The sequence below is a fragment of the Chiloscyllium punctatum genome, chromosome 4, assembly GCF_047496795.1.
Source record: "Chiloscyllium punctatum isolate Juve2018m chromosome 4, sChiPun1.3, whole genome shotgun sequence".
NCBI lineage: Eukaryota > Metazoa > Chordata > Chondrichthyes > Orectolobiformes > Hemiscylliidae > Chiloscyllium > Chiloscyllium punctatum.
In genome coordinates, this window is record NC_092742.1 from 76,330,137 (window position 1) to 76,349,166 (window position 19,030).

Genomic DNA, 19,030 nt, shown 5'->3' on the forward strand with positions numbered 1-19,030 from the left:
CAAGGAGCAGGAGAATCGACGTTTCGGGCATGAGCCTGAAGAAGGGCTGGTTTTTGTGCGTTGAACTAAAGAATCAGACTTTCTCTCTCCCTCTCTCTCAATCAGATACTTGCAGACTGGTCCAGTCTGTGAATCTGAAGAATTTCTTAGGAAAAACCTTGCATAACCATTTGTTAAAATGGCTGTTTTTGTTCAGACTGTTGCACTCTCAAAGCCGTTCTTATGGCAACACGACCATCTAGCCATTGTGTTGTGTAGAAATTCTAAGTCGCTTTTCTTTAGATCCTCAAATCCATCCTTTTTTTGGATCGTGATCAGATGGGCCAATGGGCTGTGAAGTGGCAGATGAAGTTTATTCCTGATAAATGTGAGGTGCTGCATTTTGGGAAAGCAAATCTTAGCAGGACGTATACATTTAATGGTAAGGTCCTGGGAATGTTGCTGAACGAAGAGCCCTTGGAGTGCAGGTTCATAGCTCCTTGAAAGTAGAGTCGCAGGTAGATAGGATAGTGAAGAAGGCGTTTAGTATGCTTTCCTTTATTAGTCAGAGTATTGAGTATAGGAGTTGGGAGGTCATATTGCGACAGTACAGGACATAGGTTAGGCCACTGTTGGAATATTGCATGCAATTCTGGTCTCCTTCCTATCGGAAAGATGTTGTGAAACTTGAAAGAGTTCAGAAAAGATGTACAAGGATGTTGCCAGGGTTGGAGGATTTGAGCTATAGGGAGAGGTTGAACAGACTAGGGCTGTTTTCCCTGGAGCGTCGGAGGCTGAGGGGTGACCTTTATAGAGGTTTATAAAATCATGAGGGACATGGATAGGATAAGTAGACAAAGTCTTTTCGCTGGTGTGGGGGAGTTCAGAACTAGAGGGCATAGGTTTCGGGTGAGAGTGGAAAGATATAAAATTCACTCAGAGGCTGATACATATATGGAATGGGCTGCCAGAGGAAGTGGTGGAGGCTGGTACAATTGCAACATTTAAAAGACATCTGGATGGGTATATGAATAGGAAGGGTTTGGAGGGATATAGGGTGGGTGCTGACAGGTGGGACTAGATTGGGTTGGGATATCTGGTCAGCATGGACGAGTTGGACCAAAGGGTCTGTTTCCATGCTGTACATCACTATGATGCTAATGACTTATAATTGAATAGATATTTTAAAGTATAACCATTTAGAAACAAAAAGGCCATTTCCATCACCTTCCTCTGCAAATTGGAAACTCACAATCTGTGCATCAGCAGCACAGTGGCCCTGTTCTCTCAGTACAAGTGTGAATATCTCAAGGGGCAGAAAAGTCAACGTTTCAGGATGAAACATTGACTTTCCTGCACCTCTGATGCTGTCTGACCTGCTGTGCTCTTCCAGCTTCACAGCTATTAACTTTGACTTCTAGCATCTGCAGTCCTTACTGTCTCCTGTGAATATCTCAAACCTTCTTCACTTAGCACTAACCAGCACCTCCCCTCCCCCTCCCTGCCCAAGTCTTAACCCTTAACAATCAAGTTTATTGTTAGGCAGAATTCAGAGCCAGTCAAATGGCCCCCCTTCAGTCTCCTGGAAGAAGAATTATATTTATATTGAACTACTCCTGGTTTTCTCTCTACATAGCCATTGGCAGACCTGCTCAGTTCTTTAGACAAAAGTGAGGACTGCAGATGCTGGAAACCAGAGTCTAGATCAGAGTGGTGCTGGAAAAGCACAACAGGTCAGGCAGCATCCGAGGAGCAGAAAAATTGATGTTTCGGACAAAAGCCCTTCATCAGGAATGAAGGCAGGGAGCCTCCCAGTGGAAGGATAAATGGGAGGGGGGTGGGGCTGGGGAGAATGTAGCCAAGAATACAATAGGTGGATGGGGGTGGGGATGAAAGTGATAGGTCAGAGAGGGGGGGTGGAGCAGATAGGTGGGAAGGGAGATAGGCAGGTAGGACAGGTCATGAGGATGGTGCTGAGCTGGAAGGTTGGAGCTGGGGTAAGGTGGGGGGAGGGGAAATGAGGAAACTGGTGAAGTCCACATTGATGCCCTGGGGTTGAAGTGTTCCGAGGTGGAAGATGAGGCGTTCTTCCTCCAGGCGTCAGATGGTGAGGGAGCAGTGGTGGAGGAGGCCCAGGAGCTGCATCTCCTCGGCTGAGTGGGAGGGGGAGTTAAAATGTTGGCTACAGGGTGGTGGGGTTGATTGGTGCGGGTGTCCCAGAGATGTTCCCTAAAGTGCTCTGCGAGAAGGCATCCAGTCTCCCTAGTGTAGAGGAGACTGTATCGGGAGCAATGGATACTCAGTTCTTTGAACAGCAAACCTGACCTAATAAATGTCAGTAACTTTGCTTATTTACAACCCTGTTTAAGATTTAAGTTTAGCTAGAAAAAATGCAATTTATATCATTTGCAGTGGAGAAGGATACTCCATGGGATGCATCAAGATTATGTACTAACTCTCCAGTAACTAAATAGGAATATGCGTGACTTAAATTATGCAAGGCAGTTTCGATCTGCTCAGAAAGTTACTTTGCTTTGGTGGATTATTAAACTGCCAATCTTCCACTTGTGATGGGCATCTGCTGGAGTCGACCAAGCCCCATCAACCACCAGTACCTATCGCTTACCATCTGTTTCACTGGTGAACTCAAAAAGCTTAACTTACAGCTAGCAGGATCACACGGACTGCAGTAGGACTGAGCTAGAAGTATGAGCTAGCAAAAGCAAACCAGGTTTCTCTTTCAACTTGTACAGCAGGAGCTAACTTGCCTGTGAGTCAGGGCTTCCCTTTTTGCCCAGGCACCTGCAGGAAGGCGCTCAGATCCGAAAGAATAAATACAAGTGTTTGCTTAAGACTGGATTATTTTTGTGCTTTTTTTCCCTGGATCTGATTAATTTTTGTTTAAAAGTACACATGGGACTGTTTCATCAACCTTCCTTTCTCATTAATCAGTCAGCTTTCTCAAAAGGCTAGAAGATAACTAATGTGATAAATAGAGAAAACGGATAGTACGTTGCAAACAGGCCATTAAATCAAGATCAGAATGATGAATTGATTGTCCCCTCCATCTGTAAGTTTAAGCAATCCTACTTGAAACAGAACAGTCTCAATTTAACTGAGGAAATTAGACTGGATCAATCATAAACTCCTTGGCTATCAGAGCAGGTCAAGAGGTTGGGAATTCTGCGGTGAATCGGTCACCCCCTGAGCCCCCGCCGTTACAAGGCACGCGTCAGGAATGTGATGGGATGCTCCCCACTTGCTTGGAGGAGTGCAGCTCAAACAACGCTCAAGAAACTTGACACCATGCAAGGGAAAGCAGCCCCCTTGATCCGGCATCTTAAACCATCACTCGCCTCTCCTGCTCCCCCTCATACACACAGCGCTGGTAATATGTATCAGGCAAACTGCAGCAACTCTCCAAGGCTCTTCTGACAGCTAGCTCCAAACCTGTCACTGCTATTACTGAGAAAGATAAGGGCAGCGCTGGAACAGCCTGCAAACTCTTGGGAACCCTATCCTCCGCTGGGCCAAAACCCCGCGACTTTCTCCCTGAGAGCGCTGTGGGTGTCCCCTGCCAGCCCCAGGACTGGGCAGTTTAAGAACTCGACCCCACCTCATGGGGCGATGAAATGATGCTGGAACTGCCAGCCCCATGAAGGAGAGAGAGGGAAAGAGTGGACCCCCCCCCCCCCCCCCGCCCTTGTTTGCCGATGACCGATCCATATCGCGAGTGGAGTTGCCTGGATCATAATCAGTGAGCGTCCATCCGACTGGTACCTTCACTCCCGCAGTGAGTGGTTTGTGGGATTATATTTGGATTACCGGCAACTTCCCCCTTTTAATGTGTTAAAAAAAAGTCAACGCGGAGTGTGCGTTGCTGCTGCTGTCGGAATTTGCCTTGGAAGGACAGGCGCAGTGGAAGGGCCACTGGGCTGATTGACAGGGGGTCAGCCTCCCCCTATAAGGATGTACATGGATCGGTCTCGGCTCACACTGGAACAGGAGCCGTGTGTGCTGATAGCAGAGGGACGAAGGGTCCAGCGTGAGAGCGGAGCCGGCTCTTCAAACAGCCATGGCCGAGGGGACTGAAGGGGAGGATGAGATTCAGTTCCTCCGAACTGTGAGTAAACAGTCTGCCCCACAATCTCGTTTAGCAGCAGCAGCAGCAGCAGCAGCAAGGCTAGCTCCGTGAGCGGCTAAAGCCGTTCGGGCTGATGCTGTCCGGCAAACAGACATCCCCCGGAGCTGCAGAAATGGAGCGAGCAAAGTGTTGGACATTTTTATTTTGTTTGTGGTTGCCTTTTGTGAAGTTCCCCACCCAACCCCAGTGGGATGAGACACAACCCCATTTCCACTTGTCTCACTCACGCTGCAACAATGATTCCCCCCCCCCCCCCCCCCCCATTCCTTCCGCCCAATCCCGTGCTGTGAAGTTCACAGTCTATGTCTTATCTCGGAGAGATGATCTCAGCTAGAACTCCTTCATCGCCGCACTAACACATTAACACCGGCTTGGAGTTTGTCACGCTGTCGGTTTGATTGAACGGCAGAGAAAGTGATTTTTAAAGAAACAAAAATACAGACACACAATTCAGATCAAGTTAGGAGATGCTAACGAGTGGCCCGCGAGCAATTCAGCGCTTTCCCAAAGCAGAGCTGTCAAGACTTAATTCAGCCTAACCCTTAGACAAACTGGATTTCCTCAGGTTCTGACTGGGCTTTCCCCAGCTAAGAGCGAGCGATTCAGAGCTCGAAGTTCAGTACAAGAGCGGCGGTGCCTATTTTTAGAGAGGTGACTGTGGTCTATGTGCGGAATGTGCTGCCCCACAGTTGGTCTGTAAGTGATCCGGACTGGCACAGCACACTCGCTCAACAGGTGCACTCTGTGAGTTCTCCCCCCTCCCTCGGGACTGTAACTCCAGGCATTGCTCAGCGACTATGAAGACAGACAGGCAGAGACAGAAAATGTTCAAGAGGAGCAGCCTTTAGTCTTGTTGCGTGTAACAGGAAGGCTGGGGTCGACGCTAACTTCACTTAGACAGTGGTGCAGTTTGGATCAGTAATTCAATGGCCCAGTCTAATGGAGGGACCAGTTCAAATTTCGCACAAAGAACCGCACAGGAACAGACCCTTCGGCCCACCAGGCCTGCTGTGACACACGATGCCTTCCTCAACTAAAAGCCTGTTGCCTCTACTCAGACAGTATCCCTCTACTCCCTGTCTATTCGTGTTTCTGTCAAGATGCCTCTTTGATGTATCTGTTTCTACCACCTACCTCACTTGGCAGAGCATTCCAGGCACATACTGCCCTCTGTGATCAAAATACTTGCTTCTCACATTTCCTTGAAATTTCTCCCTTTTACCTTAAACATGATATCCCCATATAGTTGAGATTTCCACCATGGAAAAAAAAAGAATCTGACTATTCATTCTATCCATGCCTGTCATAATTTTGTAAGCTTCTATTAGGTTACCCTCAGCCTCCAACGTTTAAGTGAGAGCAAACCAAGTTTGTCCAATCCTTCCTCATACCTAATACCCTCCAAACTGGGCAACATCTTGATAAAGCTTTTCTGTACCCTCTCCAAAGCCTCCACATCTTTCTGTTGCGACCAGAACTGTACACAGTATTCTGAGTGTGGCCTAACTAAAGTTTTATAGAGCTGCACATATTAATACAATCTAGGAAAGCTAAGCTTAGTAACGGTGTGGTAAAATTATCGCTGATCTTTGTAAATGGGGGTTGCTGTGCCCTTCAGGGAAGGAATTTTGCCTTCTTTACCCGATCTGGTCTATACGTGACATCAGCTGCAAAGCAATATGGATAACTCAGAACAGCGTACTGAAATAGCCCAGGATATTTAGTTCATTGGGTAATGAGGGATGGGCAATAAATGCCTGTGTTTTTGGAGATGCCCATATCCCAACAACAAATAAAGAAAAATTGGGAAGAGGGTGCTTGAGTTCACTTGCATGCTCCTTTATCGGACATTAGCATTGCAACCCTTACCCTCCATCCCCATGAACATGACTCAGTGAAAAGCACCAACATTTAAATCTGAAAGATATATGCCCTGAGAAATAGTCACTTTTCTTTCTTAAACTGAGTGCTACATTTATATAAGACGCAACAAAAGATTTATGCCTAATTGACGTGGAACTTAACAGGTTAACAGGGGACAGGGGAGTTTTATTGGAGATTTCAGTCTCACCCGGTTGTTCACAAGACAGAATCAATCTTTCAGAATATTTTATGTAATTGAGAGGTTGGAGTCACTAGTAGATATTGTATGGCTTACTAGGCCCTCGGAGAGGATAATTCAGAGTTTAAAAATTCTGATGTACTGTGGATTCTAGAAATCATAAACGAAAACAGAAATTGCTAGAAAAACTCAACAGCTCTGCCAGCATCTGCGGAGTGACAACAGAGTTAATGTTTCAGGTCTTTTACTTTTTATGGTATGGGTAAAACAGTGATATGTTTAATCCAATTCCAACAGCATAATCCCTGTTACTGATGGGTTCTGGTGGATTATTATAGCTCACCTGGGAAGTCTACCTTGCTGTGGTCTCACACATTTTTACAGGCATGTTGCAGTCTAGAGTTAAGGCTGCAGTGTTCTTCCCATGACATGGCTGATCTCTTCCACTCTTACTGCCTGCCTTTGGCATGTCTTGGAAAGCCTGGAAAGTTAATACTGACACAGTTTTGCTGCATTATGAACATATCTTCCTTGGCTGGCAAGTCCTGGAGTGCAATTCAAATGCTGAGCTTCTTGCTCAGGGACAAAGATGGTGCAAACTGCCTTACAAGCCTCCTGTTGTTCCTGATAACTTATATTTCTGATACTTTTTTTTTAAAGTTTCAAATTCTCATTGTCACAATATGAGTTTGCTTTCATTTTTGAAAGTTTTATTTAAGGAATAGTTTACATAATTCTTAAATATAACAATTAATCTTTTTCATTTCTGAAGTTTAGACCTCGTACCTTGTTGTGCTTTAATAGGAGCTGAACTAGATGCAGTTCTTATGATTGTGAGGTTGTGTTCTCAGTCCAAGAAGTTAAGATTTACTTAACATTGAACAGAAACATATGGTTAAATTGTTCATTTATTGGAGTTTTGTGTGCAATTTGGATAAGGCAGTCTTTTCCCGAAATAAACTGATTCAACGTATGAAGCTGGTGATTAGTTTAGTTCTTCACAATTTAGGTGAAAATTAGATGCTCATCTGAGAATGCCTATTACTTCAAAAATGACTTAATGATCATGAATGAAAAGTATATTTTGTTTCTTGTCAGTTTGTAGGTTCCAACGTTTGCTACACTCCATAATTTGAAAGAGAATTTGACTATTCACTTTTAATAAGCTTAACAAAGGGATAGATGTTACTATGCCACAGTGATGAAGGTTTATCCAGTGTGCAGTTCAAACAAAACACTTATATTGGTTGGTGTTAATCATATAGTACAAGCTCATCACAGACATCATTTGCAGCTTTTTTTATAATTTATACATATAAGAAGACAATATCACCCATGGATTACATTCAGGAAATCCTAAATCTGCTATAACTCCAGGATTTGACTTCATGGATGAAGGGTTTTGGTGAAATAAGCCACTGTATATTTCAAAAGGGTGAGAAAAGACAAAATCAAAATCACTTCAGTTTACAGATGCAGGATGAGGATCATAAGATAGTTCAATTCACTTCCCCATTTATCAATGATACTTATATTTGTCCAAATATTTTTGGAATTTAGGCATTCATGGTGCATGGAATCAGTGGATTACACAATGAATAAATTAACCTCTTCTTGACAAATCATCATAGGACTTAGACAATTAAATCAGAGACTGTTTTTTTAAATGCATGAGTGCATTGGCAGCTTTTCAAAAGCAAGCACTAAAAATATACAAGAGATTTAATCAGATAGAAGTAACTGAGTGTATTAAAAAGCTTAAGGATATATAGACAGTTTGTGCATCAAATTAACCTATTATAAACAAGGGTTTACCTATTACAAGTCATTGACCATGATTTGCTCTGTAACAATTTATTAAACTTTCACTTGTTCATGACTTCCTCTGAGCTTTTTGCGTGGCAAGTTCCTGTCAGTAAACCTTTGAAAACCTGTGGTATCTTCCCCAGATGGGACATCTGTGAATGGGCAAGCTACAGTGTCTTTCCTTCAGTGATTAGATTACATAAGCATTAATGAGCTGCACAACGTGGAAACTGAGATGTGTCAGCAGTAGCTTAGAAGTTATGTCAGACACCAAAAGCAAAATTAGAAGATAGAAAGGAATATTGATTTAGGTGATTGATCAAAAAAACTGAAAGAAGGATTTATCCTTAGAAATAGATCTCAAACAATAATTAGAAGCCAAATTAGTAGGACACTAGAATTATAAAAATAAATTTTCAGAACCAGTGAAGATATATGTCAATAGTTAAAACTTGCCATTCCATTGAAGGTGTATTTACAGTGGAACAAACACAGCTTTTTTTATTCTCATGAGTTTCACCCATAGCAGTGAAGTAGGCTTTATTTAGTTCTGAATATTTGTTCATGGAATGCCTGTATCACTAGCCAGATGAGCATTTGTTACATGTCTGTAATTGTCCTTCAGTAAGGAATGGTAAACTGACTTTTCAAACTGCTGCGTTTCATGCTGTTTAAAGGTGCTGTCATAAAGAAATATGATTCTTAGTATTAACTCTTACCATTGTCCCAAAGTTCACATTCTTGAAAACATTAACTTTATAGACTCATTCTCCCAAAGGACCTAAAAGGACGATTATGAAAACATGATGGCAAGAAGGAACATGCATTTGTGTAGTGCTTGCCATGGTCACATGAAATTGCAAAGTGATTCACATTTTTTTTTGAAGTGGTGTATCATAGCCAATTTGTAGTCAAGGTCCCACAACTAACAGCTAAGTAAATGATGTGGTAATTTGTTGTTATTAAGTGATGTAAACATGAGAATTCAGCTGTCTTCCTTCAAGGCAGATATTGGTAGCAGATTACATTTTATATCAATGTAAGATTAATTTCATTTAATCATCTATAGTCTTTTTTTAGAACAATGATATATTAGTGGAATTAATTTAATTATCTCATAATAAATTAGATCGCAAAGAAATTTAACTAACTCAAGTGAAATGGATAAATGCCTTGGAAATGATATTACCATACATACTGTATATAGAACATAGAACATAGAACATAGAAGAATACAGCGCAGTACAAGCCCTTCAGCCCTCGATGTTGTGCCGATCAAAGCCCACCTAACCTACACTAACCCACTATCCTCCATATACCTATCCAATGCCCGCTTAAATACCCATAAAGAGGGAGAGTCCACTACTGCTACTGGCAGGGCATTCCATGAACTTACGACTCGCTGAGTGAAGAACCTACCCCTAACATCAGTCCTATATCTACCCCCCCTTAATTTAAAGCTATGCCCCCTTGTAATAGCTGACTCCATACGTGGAAAAAGGTTCTCACTGTCAACCCGATCTAACCCCCTAATCATCTTGTACACCTCTATCAAATCACCCCTAAACCTTCTTTTCTCCAATGAAAACAACCCCAAGTGCCTCAGCCTTTCCTCATAGGATTTTCCTACCATACCAGGCAACATCCTGGTAAACTTCCTCTGCACCCGTTCCAGTGCCTCCACATCCTTCCTATAGTATGGCGACCAAAACTGCACACAATATTCCAGATGCGGCCGCACCAGAGTCTTATACAACTGCAGCATAACCTCAGGACTCCGGAACTCAATTCCTCTACCAATAAAAGCCAGTACGCCATATGCCTTCTTCACTGCACTATTTACCTGGGTGGCAACTTTCAGAGATCTGTGTACATGGACACCAAGATCCCTCTGCTCTTCCACACTACCAAGTAGTCTACCATTAGCCCAGTAATCCATCTTTTTATTACTCTTACCAAAGTGAATCACTTCACACTTAGCTACATTGAACTCCATTTGCCACCTTTCTGCCCAGCTCTGCAGCTTCTCTATATCCCGCTGTAACCTGCCATATCCTTCCTCACTGTCTACAACTCCTCCGACTTTCGTATCATCCGCAAACTTGCTCACCCAACCTTCTAACCCTTCCTCCAGGTCATTTATAAAAATGACAAACAGTAATGGTCCCAAAACAGATCCTTGCGGAACACCGCTAGTGACGGCACTCCAAGATGAACCTTTGCCATCAACTACTACCCTCTGTCTTCTTCCAGAGAGCCAATTCCTAATCCAAACCTCCAACTCACCCTCAATGCCATATCTCTGTATTTTCTGCAGTAGCCTACCATGGGGGACCTTATCAAACGCCTTACTAAAATCCATATATACCACATCTACCGCTTTCCCCTCATCTACCTCCTTAGTCACCTTCTCAAAGAATTCAATAAGGTTTGTGAGGCACGACCTGCCCTTCACAAAACCATGCTGACTATCCTTGATCACATTATTCCTATCCAGATGTTCACAAATCCTATCCCTTACAATTCTCTCTAAGACTTTGCCCACAACAGAAGTGAGACTCACTGGCCTATAGTTACTAGGATTATCCCTACTCCCCTTCTTGAACAAGGGAACCACGTTTGCTAGCCTCCAGTCCTCTGGCACTACTCCTGTCGACAAAGAGGACACAAAAATCAAGGCCAATGGCTCTGCAATCTCCTCCCTTGCTTCCCAGAGAATCCTAGGATAAATGCCATCAGGCCCAGGGGACTTATCTATTTTCACCCTTGCCAGAATTTCCAACACCTCTTCTCTACATATCTCAAAGCCATCCATTCTACTTATTCGTGCCTCAGTATTTATATCGACAACAATGTCCTGTTCCTGAGTGAATACTGACGAAAAGTATTCATTCAGCGCCTCCCCAATCTCTTCAGCCTCCACACGCAACTTCCCATTACTATCCTTGATTGGACCTATTCCTTCCCTAGTCATTCTTTTATTCCTAACATACCTATAGAAAGCCTTAGGGTTTTCCCTAATCCTACCAACTAAGGACCTTTCATGTCCCCTCCTTGCTGCTCTTAGCTCTCTCTTCAGGTCCTTCCGGGCTACCTTATAACTCTCAATTGCCCCTATTGAACCTTCACGCCTCATCTTTACAAAGGCCGCCCTCTTCCATTTAACCAGGGATTCCAACTCCTTATTAAACCACGGCTCCCTCACACGACCCTTTCCTCCCTGCCTGATCGGTACGTACTTATCAAGGACACTCAATAGTTGCTCCTTGAACAAGTTCCACATATCAATTACGCTCTTGCCTTGGAATCTACTTTTCCAATCCACACATCCTAAGTCATGCCTCAACGCATCATAATTTCCCTGCCCCCAGCTATAACTCTTGCCCTGTAGTACACACTTATCCCTCTCCATCACTAGAGTAAAAATCACCGAATTGTGGTCACTGTCCCCAAAGTGCTCACCTACCTCTAGTTCTAATACCTGGCCTGGTTCGTTACCCAGAACCAAATCCAGTATGGCCTCACCTCTTGTTGGCTTATCTACATATTGTGTCAGGAAACTCTCCTGCACACATTGCACAAACACTGACCCATCTAACGAACTTGAGCTATAGCTTTCCCAATCAATATCAGGAAAGTTAAAGTCTCCCATAACAATCACCCTATTACTGTCACTCTTCTCCTGAATCATCTTCGCAATCCTTTCTTCAACGATTCTAGGACTATTAGGAGGCCTGTAAAAGACTCCTAACAGGGTGACCTCACCTCTTCTATTCCTAACCTCAACCCAAACTACCTCAGATGGCAAATCTTCGTCCATCTTCCTTTCCACCGCTGTAATACTATCTTTGACAAGCAAAGCCACACCCCCCCTCTTTTGCCCCCACCTCTGACCCTACTAAAACATTTAAACCCTGGAACCTGCAACAGCCAATCCTGTCCCGGATCTAGCCATGTCTCCGTAATAGCCACAACATCGAAGTCCCAGGTACCAACCCACGCTGCGAGTTCACCTACCTTATTTCGTATACTTCTGGCATTAAAGTACACACACTTCAAGCCACTCTTCTGTTTACAGGCACCCTCCTTTAAGATTGATGCCATATTCCTAACCTCCCTACACTCCAGGTCCTGCACCCTAAAGCTACAGTCTGGGTTCCCATGCCCCTGCAGAGTTAGTTTAAACCCCCCCCAAGAGCACTAGCAAACCTCCCCCCAAGGATACTGGTGCCCCTCAGGTTCAGGTGCAGACCATCCTGTTTATAGAGGTCCCACCTTCCCCAGAAAGAACCCCAGTTATCCAAGTACCGAAATCCCTCCCTCCTGCACCATCCCTGTAGCCACGCATTTAACTCTTCTCTCTCCCTATTCCTCGACTCTCTATCACGTGGCACGGGTAACAAACCAGAGACAACAACTCTGTTCGTTCTAACTCTGAGCTTCCAACCTAGCTCCCTAAAAGCCTGTCTAACATCCTCAGCACTCCTCCTACCTATGTCATTGGTGCCAATATGGACCACGACTTCAGGCTGCTCCCCCTCCCCCTTAAGGACCCGGAAAACATGATCAGAGACATCACGTACCCTTGCACCTGGGAGGCAACATACCAAACGTGAGTCTCTCTCATTCCCACAAAACCGCCTATCTGTGCCCCGAACTATCGAGTCCCTAATTATTATTGCTCTGCTCTTCTCCACCCTTCCCTTCTGAGTAGCAGGGACAGGCTCCGTGCCAGAGGCCTGAGCCCCGTTACTTACCCCTGGTAAGTCGTCCCCCCCACAAGTATCCAAAACGGTATACTTGTTCTTGAGGGGAACGACCACAGGGGGTCCCTGCACTGGCTGCTTCCTCCCAGTCCCCCTCACTGTCACCCATCTATCTGCCATCTTTGGAGTTACTACTTCCCTATAGCTCCGATCTATGACCCCCTCTGCCTCCCGAATGATCCGAAGTTCATCCAACTCCAGCTCCAGTTCCCTAACACGGTCTTGGAGGAGCTGGAGATGGGTGCACTTCCTGCAAGTGTAATCAGCAGGGACGTCCATGGCATACCTGTAGTAACATTCCTAAAATGATTTAACCTAATTGATTTTGAAATGTCTTATATTATCCGCGTAACATTTGCAATTTTATGTAATAATGTAATAATGATGACATCAATGAATCAATGATGGATCAAACTGGGAAACAAAATGATGAATGTGCAGCTTAATATTTGAAAGTTAATGAAGGAAAACAAGATACAATTATTTATAACCAAAAGCAAAGAAATAGCTTGCAAATGAAGTCAAACATGTTGCCACATTAATTTGACGTTGTGGGGCAAAGATTTGTGCAAGAACATGAAATGTGCTTTAATATACAGATTGTCTTATCAAGCTCTTTACATTGTCAACCATAACTAATTTGGTGGTTAATATATAAAAATAATAGTGCAATAAATCGTTGGTTAATGTACAAATAAAAAATACTGTGGATGGTAAAAATCTGAATTAAAAATAAAAAAAATTCAGTCATTCATGCAGAATCTGGGGAGAGAGAAACAGTTAATACTTCAGATGGATGATGAACGATCATTGTTTTATTTGCACTTAATCAGATTTAATTATTTAACTGGGGTGTTTGAATGGAAAACACATAATGAACACAAATTAATGGGAGGTCTTGTTGATTGATTGGAAGCTATTTTGTAGCTGTGTTAAGAAAATATTTTAGATATTTTCTAATCAATCTGTTCAGAGTTGTATTACATAACTCTGCAGGTAGAACTTGAACATAGGACCATTGATCCAGAGGTAGGGACACTATCTCCGCACTAGGAGAACCTATGAAAATTTCTTGAATAGCTAATTAAATGTGTGGCAACCAAAGAAAGAATACAGGTGTTAGTAGCTGATTGCTTTTTTGTAACAGTCGCTGCAACAAAATAGCAGGAAAGTAAAGATTTAAGATTTGTTCCTCCTGGGAACACAATCTTATCAGAAGTCATAAGCTGTGAAAAATAACTCGTCATACCTTGTATTACCAGTATTGTTTCTTGTATTTTCTTTCAGTAAAAAAGATGCAATGTGGGATTATTTAAAATGAGAATAGTCATAAATAGTTATACAATGACATTGCATAATTATTTATAAATTGGGACTAATTTAGTTAATATGTTTAGATTGGCTTAGATATTGGTAATTAAGCAAGAAACCTGGCAATTTGATGCCCAAAAAGCATCCAGCACCACACTTTTCAACTCTGGTCTCCAGCATCTGCAGTCCTCACTTTTTCCAATTTGATGCCCAAGGCAGGCATTAAATAAGAAATTACAATTAACTAAGTGTATTACTTGTCAAATGAATTTAAATCTTAAATTAATGGTCACTATTTTACAAATTGAAATTGAAACACTTCATAGTGATTGATCAGTCTAGAAGTCTGCATCACAAGATGTTACCTTTCTTCTGTAAAACTCCTACTGCACAAATAAAAATTACCAATAATTTGTTTAATATATTCCAAGTGTAGTAATGTGAACATTAATTAAAGTGTTATGATAGGTCAGTTGTTTAGACTACTGGCTCTGAATGTTTAACTAAACTAGAAACAGAAATGGGTTGAAATATTGGTGAAACTTTGATTAATGAGGTTACAATTGACAATTTATTGTCTTGAGGTGTTTATATTTATGATTATGAATTTTTCAAATAGAGTTTGAGAATATTTAGTTCACCAAAGACAATAGTTCTACAGATTAGATTACATATAATATTTTATTAATTGAAATATTAATACCCTATTGATATTTGTCGAATAACTCACTAGGTATTTGTGCCTCATGATAATGATACATGTTGGAGTTAAAATGATAAGTAAAGTTTAAGTGGTTGTTAAAAATGATTTCAAATCTGAAATGCTATTACTTTTTAACACATTTGAAGTTTGGAAAATTTCTAGTTGTTTGAGTATAAAAAAAATTGATTTCAATCTGCTGGTGTTCATGTTGGGATTTCAAGTGCTTGGAAAGTCTACCTTATGAAAGAAAAAAAATGTGTTTAAATAGCACTTTCATAACCTCAAGGTGTCCCAAAGTGCTTCATAGCCAATGAACTACTATTGGCATTTTTAAATGAGAGAAATTTCAATGCCAAATTTGCGATAAGTAAACTCCCATAAACAGTAATTTGATCTGTTGCAATAACATTACAAAATACTGTTTTTGCAATGTTATTGAGAGGTCAATACCAGAATGTCAGAGAAACTACTCACTTTCAAATGGCACCATAAGACATTTCACATACACCTGTTGTAGTAAAAGCTGAGTCTAACAGTTCATGCAATGGATAGAACTGCTGTCACTACTCGATTTACTCAATGCCACATCAGTGTTAGCCTAAATGTCTGTGCCCAAGTCTCTAGAGTGCAGCTTGAACTCAGAACCCCTCTGACCCAGAGGTGAGAGTGATTCCCACTGAGCTACAATTGACACTGAAACACTGACACCTCTAATTTGATTTATCTTTATCTTACCAACAAGGTAATATAGTAGCTTCCAAATATTGTACTTTTTTTATTGTCACTCTCAATGTATCAATAATTAAGAATAACATCAGCAACTGGTTCTCCATCATAGCCATCTGGCAGTGTAAACAATGATACTCCACTGAAATCTAATTAGGATACAAATGTCACTCAATTTTATGATCCCTCTACCGAAGACAATTGTCTTTAATGTATTTCATCCAGGAAGAGATATTTGGCAACAGTAAATAATTATTGCGAGGAAGCATAATATTTGATGCCATGTTCTTGAATATATAAATAAAATAACTATAAAAAATTAATGAAGACAAAGATGACTTCATTTTTCTTTGAAGGTTGTAAGTTAAGGTTATTTATTTTTTAAGAATATGTTCTGGCAACTCTTATTTGGATATTGATTTCTTCTGCGAGAATATGGCATTCCAGCATGGTTGTCCCTGCTATAAAATTAGATGAGAAAAGCTGATGTTGCCAAGATTTATCTGCCTTCTGAGGGCATTGCACCAGCACCACTACATCAGCAAAGTGTTGACATATACTAACTAGATGCTAAATAGGATTTCTATGAGGAAACCATGATTAATGGCTGTCACAAAATAGTGCTTTTTTAAAAAAAATAACAAAATACTGGAACACTAAAGAGTAAAAGTTACCAGTAATCATTTTTATCTCATAATTTTTATGTAATAGTTTTATATGGCACCCCAAAACAGCAGTTGCATTTTGTTAATTTATTTTCTTCACATCAAAAACTATTTAAAAATAACTACACAGGTATTTAACATAAACATTTATTACTTTAATATGTTAAAGAACTTCATAACAACTCAAGACTGATAAAACAATAACTCAATATTAAACTTCTCATGTTTGTTGTTAAATATCTCGACCCCCCCCCCCCATCCCCAGAATCTTCTGTAGTTCTACTAACCTTCAAGATATATGCACCCCTCTAATTCTGGCCTCTTGAGCCCCCCTGATTAAAATCACTCCACTATTAATGCTGCATCATTAGCTGGCTGAGCACAAAAATTCCTTTCCTCAAACCTTTCTAGCTTATATTTCTCTCATAGGCTGCTGCCCTTTTAGATGCAACTTAAAATTTAGTTCTTTCACAAAGCTGGCGGTTATCGGACATGACATCTTGTAAAGTGGTTTGGTGTCATAGCTTGATTTAAAGTATCCCTATGAAATATTTTGAGATCTTTTCTTACATCATTCCTGCTATATTGTTATATTCTTTAAGTAAGGACAGCATCTTGAAGTTTAACTTTTGCTGATGTAAGGTTGGGCATTACTTCAGATAAAATTGAATTTAATTTTACTGTTGTGGCTTGCTGTTACTCTAAATTATATATTTTAATATAATTTTATGTAATTATAAATTTTTATTTAATGGAAAATTTTTCTTTATGAATTGCAGGAAACAACCTCTTACCTTTTCTCCTGAGCAATACAACGATTTAGTTTCTCCTACCTGAAATTAGTTAAATAATTTGTTTGTGAAGTGTCATTACCTGAAAAGAAAAATTAATCTATTAAAATATCAGAGTTGGAAACCAGTTTGTGCTAGCTTAGAAATTATGAAGGTTCTCTTTTGTACAGAACAATGGCTTTTATAAAGTGAACATTGTCAAATCAGTTGATATTGAATATTTTACCTGATGTCGTGTCATCAACTTTAAGCGTCAACTCGATTTTTCTTCACTGATGCTGTTATAGTCTGCTGAGTGTCCAAAATATTTCCAATTTTTACCTCAGATTTACAGTATCTACTGTATGACCAGTTTATGTGATGTTCATTTATGTGACATGCAGTCCAATTTGAATATTTTGAGAAGTATTACCAATATGAGGTGAAACACCTCTCTTGAACTGTAAGCATTACAGCTTAGGAGATTTCCATTTGGCTCATCATGCTCATCTAAACGTTCATTTGGAGCAATGGAATCTATTGAATTTTCCTTTTATTGTCATATTGGTCAAGAGAGTAAAAGAGATGGACAGCATTAGAAAGAGAAAGAAACTGCAATGTAAAGAGAGGTACATAGAGAAAAGAGATAGGACACATTCTCTGACTTACCTCGTGCGATGCCGTGCGATGATAACTAATTTATTACAAACCTCACTGAACACAGTCTATTTTTGTATCCAATTAAGTACGTTTAAAGTGTAGTCACTGGTGCAGAAAAGGAAGTGATTTTAAAAAGTAACAAGCTCCCACAAAAGCAACATCATAATAATATGATTATCTTTTTACTGATTGATGTAATAGGACAAATATTTGTTGAGGCATTAGGAGACCATCCCTCCTGATTTGAAATTTTGCAGTGGTAATTCTGGTGAAACTTTCAGTATCTGCTGTCATTACCAATCTGAAAGTAACGGCAACCTCTGGTCCACATATATGCAGTTGAATGCAGAAATCCAGAAGTGCTGTCAGTGATTCTATACTTCCATGTTGGATGGACTATAAATGATTCTTCAGATTTTAATCCATTGAAAATCAGTGAACTGACCAAACTAGCCCTCTTCCATCATTATTCTTGCTGTAAAATTGAAATATTTGTATTTTGTTGAATAAAGTGCAATTAGATTGTTAGTAATTTTATACTACTGCTGAAAAGTCTCACTGTGCCTGTAAACTAAACTTATTGTAGTGGAATATGAAATTTTCTCATATTATAAAATCTGCGTTTTCAAGACATTCTTAAGGTTTCATATTTCAACTTCTACCTCAGTCCCTTGTCTATGTCCCAACCATTCACTTTACTCTCAACAAACTATTAGTTTAAAGTGAAAATAAATCTACTGACATGTGAACAGTTGACCATTCAGCCCCTCAAACCTGTTCCATCATTTAATGAGATCTTGGCTGATCCGTGGCCTAATTCCATACAATTGTCTTTGGCCCATATCCATTAATAATTATGCTTAACAAAAGCTTAATCTATCTCAGATTTTAAGTCAGCAATTTATCCTGTCTCCACTGCCATTTGTAGAAGAGAGATCCAAACATCTAACATCTTTTGTATGTAGATGTGCTTTTTAACATCTCTCCTGAACAGTCTGACTTTAACTCTCAGTTTATGCCCCCTAGTTCTAGAATCCCTAACCAATGGAAATATCTATCCACTCTTTTCTTGTTAATGCCTTTTAGAGCTCAATCAGATCACCCTTAATCTTCTAAATTCTAGAAAAAAACAGGCTTAATGTGTGTAATCTCTTCTCATACTTTAATCCCTGAAGTCCATGTGTCATTCTCGTAAGGCTTTGATGTACTTCCCAAAGACCAATGTATCGTTCTGAAGGTGTGGTGCCCAGATTGCTCACAGTACTCCAAATGGGGCCTAATCAGAGTTTTGTAAAACTGCAGCATAAATTCTGCATCTTTGAACTCTAATCCTCATTCCCAATATTTTACTTTAATTAGTTTTATTCAGTCTCCATTTCTGATCCACTATTAATTTCCTCATGACTGCCGACAAGATATCCTCCCTTCTGCGGTAAGT

At 40.6% G+C, this 19,030-nt stretch overlaps 1 protein-coding gene across 9 annotated transcripts in view; it reads left to right on the forward strand.

Moving 5' to 3' along the window:
* Positions 1-3,942: 3,942 nt before the first annotated feature.
* The window catches only part of ryr3 (ryanodine receptor 3), a 382,820-nt gene continuing 367,732 nt past the window's right edge, over positions 3,943-19,030 (forward strand). For 6 of the 9 annotated variants that reach the window (XM_072569064.1, XM_072569065.1, XM_072569067.1 and 3 more), the window contains exon 1: positions 3,943-4,102. In XM_072569064.1, coding sequence (XP_072425165.1) covers positions 4,055-4,102 — 48 coding nt within the window. In that variant the 5' untranslated portion in view covers positions 3,943-4,054. The remainder of the gene's footprint in view (positions 4,103-19,030) is intronic. The other 3 variants (XM_072569066.1, XM_072569070.1, XM_072569071.1) reach the window with 1 other exon arrangement.